The sequence below is a fragment of the Dicentrarchus labrax genome, unplaced genomic scaffold (assembly GCF_905237075.1).
Source record: "Dicentrarchus labrax unplaced genomic scaffold, dlabrax2021, whole genome shotgun sequence".
In the NCBI taxonomy this organism is placed as follows: domain Eukaryota; kingdom Metazoa; phylum Chordata; class Actinopteri; family Moronidae; genus Dicentrarchus; species Dicentrarchus labrax.
The window spans coordinates 2,919,055-2,931,545 of NW_026136705.1; the positions used below are offsets into that span (position 1 = coordinate 2,919,055).

A 12,491-nucleotide genomic window follows, 5' to 3' on the forward strand; every position below is an offset into this window, starting at 1 on the left:
TTCCAGAAATCTTTGACCCCCCCGCCCAACATAAAAGTTTCACTTTTTCAAGTCTGTAATGTTTCTGTTGTGACTTGCAGCAGCTGTATAATAGTCATGCATGTACACTGAAGCAGAATAATGTGCACGTTTGGCACATTTCAGTGCGCAAGAGCGACTTTTTCCTGCACAAACTCCCACAAAAGTACAGAAAGTACAGCGTATCAGCTCTCAAAGTGAGTGGAAACCAGCTCTTACCTGCGATATGGACATGTTCAGGTAGAGAAAGAGCCCCGTGGTGGAGGCAATCTGCAGCACCACCACCACTATCACCACCATCGCCACCCACATCTTGGACGGCGCTTCCCGGCGCCTCGTCCCGCTCGGCCCGCCGGCCGGGACCATCATGTAGGTGGTGGACTCGCTGCTCACCGATCTGAAATAATCCTGGTGCTGCTGCTGTGCGCTCGGAGTGGCCATTGCATTCCCGTCTGCATGAGCAGACCATAAAACCAAGGGAACAGCAAAACAACAACAGCCAACAACAACCTCCACGGACCTGACCGAAAATTGGAGCAAAATTAGATCTCCATGCGTCCGCTGCCAATAGTGCTTTTCATTCTGAGCTCAGCGGGAGGAAGGCGAGAGGGGGAGGAGAAGAGGAGGAAGAGAGAGAGAGAGAGAGTTGCAGAGAAAGAGAAAGACGAGCTGTTAGTTAAAGTTTGGATCTGCCCATGTCTGTTCAGCGTCCGCTGCGTAAAGGCGAGATTGGAGCTGCTGGAGGCTGCAGCTCAGGACTGATGAGCTGCAACCGAGGGAGAGGAGTAAAAGAGGGGCTGGCTTAACCTCTTCATCACCCTGGAGCTGTGGAGGAATGCTCTCTCTCTCTCTCTCTCTCTCTCTCTCTCTCTCTCTCTCTCTCTCTCTTTCAGTTTCAGTGGCGCTTTCCAGGCATGCCAAATCCGACACACAAGAAAAGCGTGTAAAACATGTATTTTTAAAAGTTCACTTTTAACCCTCAATATTAAGAGCTAATATCCCACAATTTATATATTTTTGGACAACTATTTGAAGAATATATATAGGCTATATAACGCATCTTTCTTTATTTCCGAATATGTCAGAAACTAATCAATGTCAGTGTCAACCTGCTTCTATAGTATTTATATAGTCTCTTTTATGGTTAAATGCTCATCATTTCTTACCCATATGTCATATGTTTTTTATTTAGTTTCTCCTGAGACACTTTGGGTTTGATTGATTCTCGTCCTGTGCCTCAGTTTCAGGATGAGATGGCAGAGGGCGCTCTCTCTTTGTCCCTTCAGGACTTTCTTAGCAGTTCAGAGCAGAAGTGGAAGAAAACTGATCTACTTAAAAGTAACCAGCAACATTTCTGGTGTCTTAAATGTGAATATTTGCTAGTTTTCTCAGTCCTCAATAATAACAATTAAGAGAATACCTTTGGGGTTGGGAAGATGGGTCGAAAAAGAACAACATTTATTATTGAAATATTATATAATAGGCAGATTGAAAACTATTGTTTCAGCACAAAATCAAACAAAGTGCTTATTTTTCCGCCTCTCTCACTCCTTTTTGTTCTCCGAGCTGCTGCCCTCACTGTTTGTTTGTGCGTCAGTGGTCCAGCTTTACACTGTTTGAGAGCAAATATTTGCCCGTCGCCCTCCAGTTTATCTCTGTGAAACAAGTGTAGCTCAATTAAATATTTGAACTTCACTTTCCAAAACCATCATAAAAGCCGCAGACAGGCCCCTCTGAGTTCATTGTTAGCATAAAAAGACTTCATGGAGAGATAAGCAGAACATCTAGATTGCACTGCTGTCCGTAAGAAAAAGCCTCCATCCTGCCTTAAATCACCTTCAAAGAGAGCAGCGAGCATCGGCTTTATCATCTTGGGTCGTCTTCGGACACAGAATCTTGATGCAGCTCGTATATTTCCAGACAGACACTGTGTTTACAGTTCAGCTTAAAAAAAAACGGTGGTTCCCAAAACTCTCAAAGTAGCATGCATGTATGTACACGAGCTTAGCATTGCCCATTCTCAATCACTTAAAATAAAAGCCAGCAGGTGCTCTTAAGATCCACAGATAAACATTTACAGTGATGTATAGGTGTCAGAACATGTCCGTTAAGCTTGCAGCTGACTTGTGTTCAGTCTGATTTTAATTTTCTTGTTTGGCTCAGATTCAGTCCTCTCTATTTTTCTGACTGCTGAGCTCCTTAAAATCTCCTGAGCCTGAACATTTAACATATATATTATTAAAAACACACAATAAATGAACATCGAAATGATAAATGTTGTGGTGCTCCTGGCCCGTCCTTTCCTTTGTTTCCTTTCCATCACCGCAAACAGCTGGAAAGCGGTCTGTGTGTGCCCAGCAGTCATAGCTGTTTATCAAAGATGGGAGGCAGGCGAGCCGGGGTTCGCTGCCAGTCCCACAGCTTTGAATTAACATAGTGCCACGGGACTTTTTGGACGCTGGTTAAAAAGGACCAGGTTCAAAGTGGGTTGAAAGCAAGTCAAAAGTGAGACTGTGAGAAAATCCATCCCAATTCAACACAGACACTCCCTAATGCACCCTGCTCCTTTCTCTTTTCATTTGGTGCTGTTTAGAGTAAGTGTAAAAACTCCTTGGCATCCCGATCCCGTGCGCTCTTTCTGAACTCGAGCCAACTCGCCCTGAGAATCCCTTTTTTTTTGGATCCATGAAAAGCTGTCGGATCCAGGTGTAGGGCTAAAAAAAATGGTCCCAAGTCAAGTTCTCCTCAAGCAAACTCTGGTGAATTCCAGGGGCCTGACCCCAGATATTAAAGCCATCTGTTCCCCCAACTGGGAATTGACACGCACATACATCTAGTACAAGTCTTGGTGGCCAGGAAGTGGACGCTGCTGCCTGCAGTCGAGATGAAAGAGATGAAGTTGTAGATGAATTGACTCCTTGAGGGCAGATTCTTCCAGTGGAAGGTGTCTTTGTCTGCGAGGTCATAAGTTTGACCCCTGAAACGGCCAAACTTTGCACCTGCACTGATGCCTCTGGTCAAATACCTGCATGGACAAGTATCCCACTGAGATTTGCAAAGAAGCAAATGATCCTATTTGGTAATACTGTGGCTGACTTAATGAAATTTTTGTCTCTTTTCCCAGGTTATTATTATTGTCAACCGACTTGTAGTCTGTGGAGAAAGTTTCCAGTAACTAAAGTCTAAAATCCTTGAGGAATTCCTCCACAACAGAGGTACCAATTTAAAAAAAACGATCTTTTGAGTGTGAAACAACGCCTGTGGTTAGTCTGGATTCACAGAGGTTGCAATTATGAATTCCAATAGAAGAAAACACAACATCCGGACTGAAAATCTCAACAACTATTTGAAAGATTGTGATGACATTTTGTACAAACATTCATGGTTCCCAGAGGATTTATCCAACTGACTTTTACTGCAGCACCAAGAGATTTGACGTTTTTGTTTTTGTGTGAAACATGGAGATTAGATATTAGACATACACATGAATCTTTATTTGCCCAGTACTTTTGTGACCAAATATCAAACAAAACTAATAAGATTTGAATCGGCATCGGTTGCACTTTCTGTTTAGTGCTAATAAGCAAACGTTAGCATGCTCACACGCTGAATTAAGATGGTAAACAATATTATTGTCGTCATTTGGACCATGTTGACTTTAGCATTTAGCTGAAAGCACTGCTCAACCCGGAGTACAGCCAAGTTAAATTTTTATCATCCAGATGTTTATAAGAGTCTTTGAGGATTCTGGAAATACTTTCGAAACAGCAGTAAAAGTCTTAAACGACCCTCTGGGTTTTTCAAAGATTGACATATTTATTTTTAGGAAAAATTGGATGCTTAGCTCTGTGACTTGTATGTAATTGTTATAAAACATGAGAGGCACAAACTGAGGCTTTCCAATAATGATAAAGACAATATGTTTGTTGTACATTTCCAAATCTCAGTCACTTTTCCAGGGTTACACATACTGTAGAAGTATAACAACATTTAATCATTCTTCTTCAAAGTAGAGGCACATTCCTTAAACAGTTGAGCCTGCATTCTGCTCTTGTAGGCATCTACACTGACGCTGGGTCGAATAGTTTGTCCAGAAACGGAGAAAACTAGTTTATTAGATAAGACAATTCAGTCAACTGCACAACGTTTCTTTTCTGAAATGGCTCCCTCACTTCAAAACTGGACGCTGCAAACAGAACATTTATTGGTTTTACACATTGCTAAAGGGCAACTCAATGCAAGCTGAAAGAAGGACACCACTTTCCCAGACATTCAGAGCACTGGAACCAGCAGTCCTGCAGTTACAGGCCAATTTCTTTTTGCCTTAAGGTTACAGCTCCTCTGAGATCAGACCAACACAATACTCTGAATAATTTCAAATGTTCAGAGGTTTAGTATTTTGAACATGAGTTTAATCTGACCCGACACTACTTGAACTGTCTGATGGGGTCGATCAAAACTCATCTTGGAAATGGAAACAAATGCTACAGGTTGTTTCCAGTGTTTTAACCCGGGGACTGAAGACCTAAGAGATCCAGAAAAAAGGAGTAGCACCACATTATCTGAGCTATGTGATCCTGGCACAGCTCAGAGATGCAGTCAAACAAGATAAACTGGAGTATAGGTAAAAAGCAATCTGCAGTGCCCTCAGGAGCGAAGAGAGGAAACTAATTGCCAAAACTTTAGTGATGCAAGAAATACCTTTTATTGTGAAAGTAAATTTCCTGCAAACCAAAAAGTGTTTTGCAATAAAAAAGTAAAGCTGCTCTAATCAACATGACTCATGTGACAAACCTGGAGTTTCTCTGTTGAGCATTTTAGTTTCCCTCCCAAGACATGCACAATGTTGTTTTTGGCTGTTTACAGCAAAAACGTTCTGATAAACCCCGTTTTACATAACCAGGCCAGCACCAAACAGTTAGCGACTAGCTGGTGAGCAGCTGAGGAACCAGATGTTTTCCTCAAGAGCTGGAGACCAAAATGGAGATACAAGAAAATGAGTAAAAAATTAGACTAATGTTCATTAATTGGCCAATAACAGCACTGTTAATGCTAATGATGCTACGATGATGTCTTCTGGAAATATAAAATTCAATATATAAGAGGTGAAAATATGAATTAAATATCAAATATATATAAATGTCTACAGTATATGAGGCTTGATTGTATATGAGGCATGGATTAAACTTTTCAAAGTACTTAATATTTTAGGATCTCATCTTGTTATTCCATGCAAATAAACTGGTAACTTCATATATCAGAGATTGTATGTAGATCGTATTTATGCACCATAGCTGAGTGAAACCTCCTTATAAAAATGACTTATGACATACACAAATAGAGGATTTATAATTGCTGTATATCTTAAGTTCTCCCCAAATACTTCTCATGTTGATGTATGTTGTTAATTTAGATATACCCTTTCACATCTGGATGGATAAGCACTGTGTCACGTACAAAAAAGGGTGAATAAATTGACTTTAGGTGAGTTCACCATCCACTAAAGCAGAAACACAGATTAAGTACTTCTGCCATTTATTCCCATTATAGTATGCAGGAACCCTGCTGCTATACATCCTCTGTGTGTCATCGCTCTTTTTTCCTCTTTTCCATCGCCTCCCTCTCTTTCTGGCAGCCAACCACCTGACAACACAACAAGCATTTCTCCAGATGTGTGTGTTCATGTGTGTGTGTGCGTCTCCCCTCTGACACCACAGCTGTCCACCCAGCCCTGCAGTTTATCTATGTGCATGTGTGCACGAGTGTGAGCGTGTCAGTCAGTGTCCTGCGGTGAGAAAACATAATGGTGATCAGCAGGGGGAGTTAAAAAGTTCAGACTAAGCATCCCATGACATATCATGTATCAGACCCAAGGGACCATTGCACACCACAGCCAGATCGACGTTTGTGTGCTTACGTGGCTCAAATTAACAGCTACGTTTAGCAGCATTTGGCCCAAAAAATCTTTAAGAAAACAGCAGTTAAAATGTCTTATATTTAGAGTGAAATATTCCTTTAGCTAATTGTACTTGTAATAAACAATTAAATGTAGTGTTGATGCTAAATTTAGATCCTCCCACAGTAACGCTGCGTAGCATTCGGTGCCAGAGTCGGCGCAGTAGTGATCCGGTTGGCGCCGCAGTATCGAAGTCAAGCCCGGCCGACTCAGTCACAAGCAGGATGTGAAACTCCCTTTTTATAGCTTCAAATAACTAATTAAAACCCAAATTTATCAGAAAAGGCAGCAGACTTTAAGACCTATACATGCAGTCAGCCACCAGAGGGCGTTAAAATTGGTTTTGGCTTCACTTTTGGAGAGTTGAATGTTTCTTATATCTGTCAACGGCTGTACTTTTGCAAACATCAGCATGCTAAATGCTCACAATCACAATGTTAACACGCTGAAGTTGAACAGATTACTTTTACCACGTTGGTCAACTGCGAAGAAACCCAACCCTGTCATTCATTTGAAGGTCAGTCCAGTGGTTGTAGCGGTGGAGTCGATGCAAAGAAGTTGAGCACATGCAAGGGCACATTCCTGGTGCAACTGCTGCAGAAGAAGTCATAAGTTTCCAGTGTTGTAAAATCCTATTATTATGAACCCCTGTGGAAGTGTTTTGACATCTGAGAAGCTTTCAAATTCCTTTCCAAATTCCATATTTCATCACTCATAACATTTCAAAGTATTGGACAAGTAAACACTATGACCTGATGATGGAGATTAAAAAGTGAAGGGATTACCAAAGTTATTACAAATCATAAAAGGGACATTAATGCCTGCATCAGACTTCCCGGCAATCCATCCAACCGTTGTTTAGACATTTCACTTAAAACCACAAGTGTGAACCTCGTGGTGGTGCTAGAAGAAAAAATCAATAGCGTCCATCCTCTCGGGAGCATGAATGCTTACATAAAATTTCATGCCAGTTTGATAGGTTTTGAGGATTTAAGCGTGCTAATCCAAAATGGAATGGAGCCCTTATTTATCTGCTATTAGCTTGTGCCAAAACTCCTTGTTGATCCATTTTCGTCACACCCAGATTAAGTTGTCAGCGATAACACACACTCCTAATGATGTGCACCCAGTGACTTTGTTTTTCCCACTCACCCCATCTGTGTTTAAAAGAGAGAGAGAGAGAGAGAGAGAGAGAGAGAGAGAGAGAGAGAGGAAAAGTTCTTTGTATTGTTTTTCAGATCTGTTTCTGCACACGTGCAAACTGTGTGTTTGTGACCCGTCCTGCAAAACCATTCTCTCTTCAGTCGGCGAAATGTGTGCGTTGTGTTCAATAACAGATGACTAAGAACAATACAACTCTTTATTAAAGACTGCTCTTTCAAGGTTCACTTAAGCTCCTCTTTCATTGAATCTGGCATTCTCTCACTGTGTTATTTTAGTGGCTAACGATTTAAAGAAAGGAAAGAAAAACAAGTCTCTCTCTCTCTCTCTCTCTCTCTCTCTCTCTCTTTTTATTTTTTTTAAAATTCCTCTACAGGATCACATCACTATTTGGTTAAGCACCGTGGCTCCTTCTTCTTCCGGATCTGACCTCGGTAAGTGAGTATGAAAATTTGTTTTCTTCGAGCCAGAACATCCTAAATGCCAAACATTCAGCTCGGTCCAGGGGATGAATGAATCACACTGAATCCATAAAGATCTTTCAGGCCGATAACAAGGGCAAATAACTTCCAAACATCTCACTCGATTATGAAACGGTGTAGAAAAGTGCAAGAAAAGTACAGTTAATATTAAAAAATAAAGGCTTTATTTGAATAGATCTGATCAAAAAACACAAATAAAAAACAAGTTATAAACAATAGAGCTTCAATAATCTGACTTGCATATTAATATAAAAACAATTAAATTAAATCCAATTGATGTCTGACCTTATGCTGAAAATACCCATTGCACACACACATTGCTCCTGTGTTGCCATCTAAAGGACATTTATAGTTACTGCAGTTGGATCTCAGTCAAAACTGCATTCAAAACCATAAGAGTGTCCCTGCCAAAGTCCTTCTTCTCCACCAAAAACAACGACCTCAGGTTCATCATCCGGTATCTAAAATATACAACCTCCGCGATCCATGTGTCACTGCGAGTTCCGCGGTTTGTTTTAACTACGTCAGCCATCTCTTTGTTGGATCATCTGGTCAGTTCCTGCGTTAAATAGGTGATATTTATACATTAAACTCTTCATCTGGAAGAACTTCAGCTGAACTTTATAGAGAAATAAATTTAGTCAAAGCACTGAGATTATAGAACAATATTATTGTGTGGGTGGATATCAAGCGAGTCTACACGCCAGTCATCACAAATATATTAGTCACATGAAAACACTAGAAAAGGATTTTAGCTTCATCAAGAGAGGAGGCGATGATGGTTTCAGCCATCTGGCGCGCCAGTAGGTGAAGATCGCTGTCGTCGGCTACCTGCTCTCTGGTTTTACCGCTCAAGACCCAGTCGATGATGTCGCACGAAACAGCCTCTGCGAAAGCCTCCACGTGGGCTTCGTGGTAAGTTCCTACTTCAAAGTAGTCTCTCGCCGAGTCATCTGTGGGCAGCGAGTGCATCAGATGCTCCATCAGCTCCACCCGGGCGTCATCGACGGCATCATCCGAGTCGCCCTCTATGTCCTTGGGCGTTGGCGGAGGAGGTGAAGGCAGGAAAACCTTTGCCAAGCCTCCTTTTAGCTTCCTGGCGAAACTGTGTCTGCTCCTTTCAAGTTCTGGGAGGAGCGGCGTGGTTGGAGGGGCGTCGGGGTAGTCGAGGGATCCCACGACAGGGAGCCCCGACTGGGACAGAGGTGGGTGGAAGGTTTGGGTGTCTTTGGAAGTCTGGATGTCTTTGCCTGGATCCATCTCTGTGTCCATCTCCGAAAAGTCTCTTTCACTCTCGAAGTCGTCCATCGAACTTTTAACCCGTCCACCTTTCATCTTCACCCAGGCTGATCTTGAACTCTGGAGACCTTCTCGGAGATCCTCCACATTTTGACCTCTACACGCCTCCCTCAAAGCAGCCTCAATCACAGCTGAGGCTAACCCCTCGGCTAACATCTCCCGGTTCTGAGTAAACCTGGACACGCTGCAGTCCACCTCAGGTTCCACCATTTCCATTTGGCTTACAAACGACTGGATAATGTTCTCTGTCATATTTTGGGCAAACGTCTCAAGAACCCCATTGTTCAGGTGGCTTCTCTTGAGGCCTTCAGAAACGTTTTCTGGAGTGGGCTCTGGCACCCTCGGATCTACTCTCACTGCCTGCATCGGAGCCTGTGAGGATAAAAGCAATAATCTTAGTCATAGTGAAGGAAAAATCTGTTTTTTTTTCTGCAGCAAGAAGATGGTGAAGGCCAAAAACAAGGCACAGGCACAGAAAATAGTCCAAAAATGGTTTTAAGTGCTGCCTTGTTCCTATAATTAGCTCGTTTTTTTATGCATTTTTATTAGAATGTCGCTTGCCAGCATGTTCAGTTTAAGCCAAGCAAACATAAATATTTCCCCTAAATGGCGCAGTGTTTCCCTTTTAGTCTCTCCTCTACAAATATTTCTACATTCCTCGCCTGTTTCAGATTAGAGCCGAAATAGATAAGCTGCAAATTGAAAAGAACGTTTTTCTGTATGTACAAGAAAACAAAAGAGAGCGTAAGTAATCGGGAGTATGGTGTACATGTAAGAGAAAGAAAACACAGGGACACAAAGAAGAAAAAGTCCCCTCCGAAAAGCCCTCAGATGGAAAGTAAGATTGAGGCCTCGACCGCAGACTGTCACCATATGAGCTGTCAGCTCGCCAGGATGTGACAAGCAGGAAGTTCAGTTCGGTATTAGATTAACACAAAGGAACTCTGCTGGCGTCCACGGCAGCAACCTGTCGTTTCTTTATAAGCATCTGTAGTTGATTGAGGTGGAGCTTTTTTTGTTTTGATAACTATTATAATATTACACGAACAGTAATATGTTATTGATCTGTGATGCAAACGGAAAACGAGACATCTGTGTCCATTTCAATAGGATGGGTGGAAAAAAAAGAAAGCTTTGGATGGACACATGAATGTTTGAAAGGGGCTTTGTTTCGCCAAAGTTTTCTGATTCAGAAAACAAGTGTTGGTTTTCATATCCTGCGAGTGTGTGTTAGTGCAATGACTTATTTATGTGAGACAACATGGAAACTCATACAAGCTATCATTGCTCTCTCGGGGCTTAGAGTCACAAAGTCGTGCTGATATGTTTGTTTGCTGTTTGTCAGTCTTATGAATAAAGTACAGACTTTATTTTGCTCGGGGATTCTTGAAATGATTTCCACATAAGTGCAACAGTTAGATGAGAAAGCTCAAGGCCACGTAGCTTAGCTTAGCACAAAGAATGGAAACCAGTGGAAACAGTTAGCCTGGCTCTGAATAAAGCTAATAATATCTGTTTAAGTCGCACAAAAACTGAAGTGTAAAGATGACACATTGTGGTTTTATGGGGGATTTTGTGCCTGACACGAAGCGTTTAACAGCTTGGTAAGACAGTAAATAAATGTCAAACTATTTCTTCAAGCTTTTAAAATGATGCTCAAATTGGTTATTTATTGATTAGTTGTAATTTCAAAGCAATAAAATACATTTTCAGTTTGACATTTTGCATGCTAGCTGTAGCAGAAGTTGGCTAATTGAAATGAACCCTTGCTTAACGTTCCTATTTGTTGACCTTTCTGTCTCAAGGTTTGTGAATCTTTGTCTAGCTAGCAGACAAAATGCAATTAAAATATCATCAAATATACTTATTTAAACAACTCAAAATACAGTTTATGCTAAGTAGGTTGAGTTTTAGGACGTTTCCCGATTGAGGAACTTAATGAAGTAGATGAGAAAGTAATGTGAAACTGAACTTCACACTTCCTCGTCTTCTTCTTGGGTTCAACTACTGTACTTTTCTTTTACTATTACTACTGTATAAGAACTTCAGGTTCAAATCCAACATACTCATGTGGTGGCACACACACACACACACACACACACACACACTTTACTCATACAGTTTCTGTCTGAGCTCATTCTTCTTGCAGCCAAAGTAACTTTTGGAAGTAACTTGAGCAAACGTTTTGTAGTCTCTTGGTGTGAGTTCAAAATGGACACAGCCCAGGGAGGAGGACAAGATAGAAAATGAAGCGCAGATGTGGAACAAATTACAGCTGAAACAAAGAATGTTTTCTCTTGGCAGTCCAGGCTTTAGACATCCTGGCGGGCAAAAAATGTTTATGATCTGAGGATGCTTCTTCTACTACTTTATTCCTGGGTGTTCTTGTGTTACGCAACCGCTGTCTAAACAAATGCCACTTACTTCTTTTTAACAACACCTCGCCACACGTCTCTGTGCGGTGCTCGCAGTGACCGGCACAAACATGTTGGAAATGCAATCCCTCTGTTGACCTTTTATTAAAATCTGTGTTTCTGCCACACCCTTTGTCAGTGTTTCTTAGTCAAGGGAGTATTTTAGGTTTTACAATCCGCTTTTGTTGTGAATTACCAAAACTATCATCTTTTTTTTGCTATATTGCAAAAAAAAAACTCTGTTATCCCACAAAAAACACAAAGAAATGCAGAGATTTAACACAACAAAAGTAGATTTTCTAACCAAAAAGAGGCTAGTAAACCTGCATTTTAAGATTTATGAAGTATGGCAGATCAAAAAAAGAGGGTAACTACTAACTCAAAAGGCAATTTTTTTAAGCAAATTGGGTAAAACTAAAGCCAAAAGTTACATAAATGTGCTATAAAATACGAGAACAAGACACAGAAAGCATCAGGTGGCGTATATAAAGCGCCTGGGGACCCACTTACCAGTCAGTAACAGGGGCGATGGTTCGCTTTTTGGTGTCTCCGGAGCGAGTGAGTTTACACGGAAATGGTTTGACAAATGGCCTCAAAAGTTTCACTCACTTCCTGTGTGTGTGTGTGTGTGTGTGTGTGTGTGTGTGTGTGTGTGTGTGGTGTATTTGCAGTAGTCTAACTCACTGACAACATGACATACACATGATATAATCCCCCTCTGGGTTTATAGAAGAATCATTCTTTCCCTTTTGTTCATGGGGTCAAGATGAGGAAGAGATGGTCGTGAGAGGAAGAAGAAGAAGAGGAGGAGGAGAGGATGGGGGAGGAGGAAGAGTCAGAATCAGACCAGAAATAGTATTTTAAATATAAGTTCCAGAGGTGGAGGAAGTATTTGTTCCTTTACTTTAGTAAAATAGTAAAAAATAATCTGCTTTAAGTCCTGAAAATGTTGATTTAAGTAAAGGTTTTTAAGTATAATCAGGGAAATGTACTTAAAATATTAAAAATAAAAGTACTCAATGAGTGTTTAACTATTATTTATTTTAGATTACTCGTGCAATACTAACTACTAAGTTATAGTTGGTTATTTATCCATTCATGTGTTATTTTATGATAAATGTGAATTATTATTAACAATACATTATAAATAATTAAAAGGAA

The 12,491-nt window shown here is 40.9% G+C and overlaps 2 protein-coding genes across 3 annotated transcripts in view; both read right to left on the minus strand.

The window, feature by feature from the left end:
• Window positions 1-838, minus strand: part of tnfsf10l (TNF superfamily member 10, like) — a 58,907-nt gene extending 58,069 nt beyond the window's left edge. Inside the window, exon 1 of the mRNA XM_051400487.1 lies at window positions 238-838. Within this exon, the coding sequence (XP_051256447.1) occupies window positions 238-459 (222 nt within the window). The 5' untranslated portion in view covers window positions 460-838. The remainder of the gene's footprint in view (window positions 1-237) is intronic.
• Window positions 839-7,758: 6,920 nt separating this feature from the next.
• si:dkey-171c9.3 (uncharacterized) lies at window positions 7,759-11,936 on the minus strand. Of its 2 annotated transcripts, XM_051400495.1 has the most exons (3): window positions 11,841-11,868; window positions 8,449-9,288; window positions 7,759-8,176 (listed from the first exon to the last, which is right to left on the minus strand). In XM_051400495.1, the coding sequence occupies exons 2-3, from the start codon at window positions 9,280-9,282 to the stop codon at window positions 8,162-8,164; spliced, it is 849 nt and encodes a 282-aa protein (XP_051256455.1). In that variant the 5' UTR covers window positions 9,283-9,288; window positions 11,841-11,868; the 3' UTR covers window positions 7,759-8,161. The 2 variants fall into 2 exon arrangements, with proteins under 2 accessions (XP_051256455.1, XP_051256454.1); XM_051400494.1 differs by having other exon boundaries at window positions 7,759-9,288; window positions 11,841-11,936.
• Window positions 11,937-12,491: the final 555 nt, after the last annotated feature.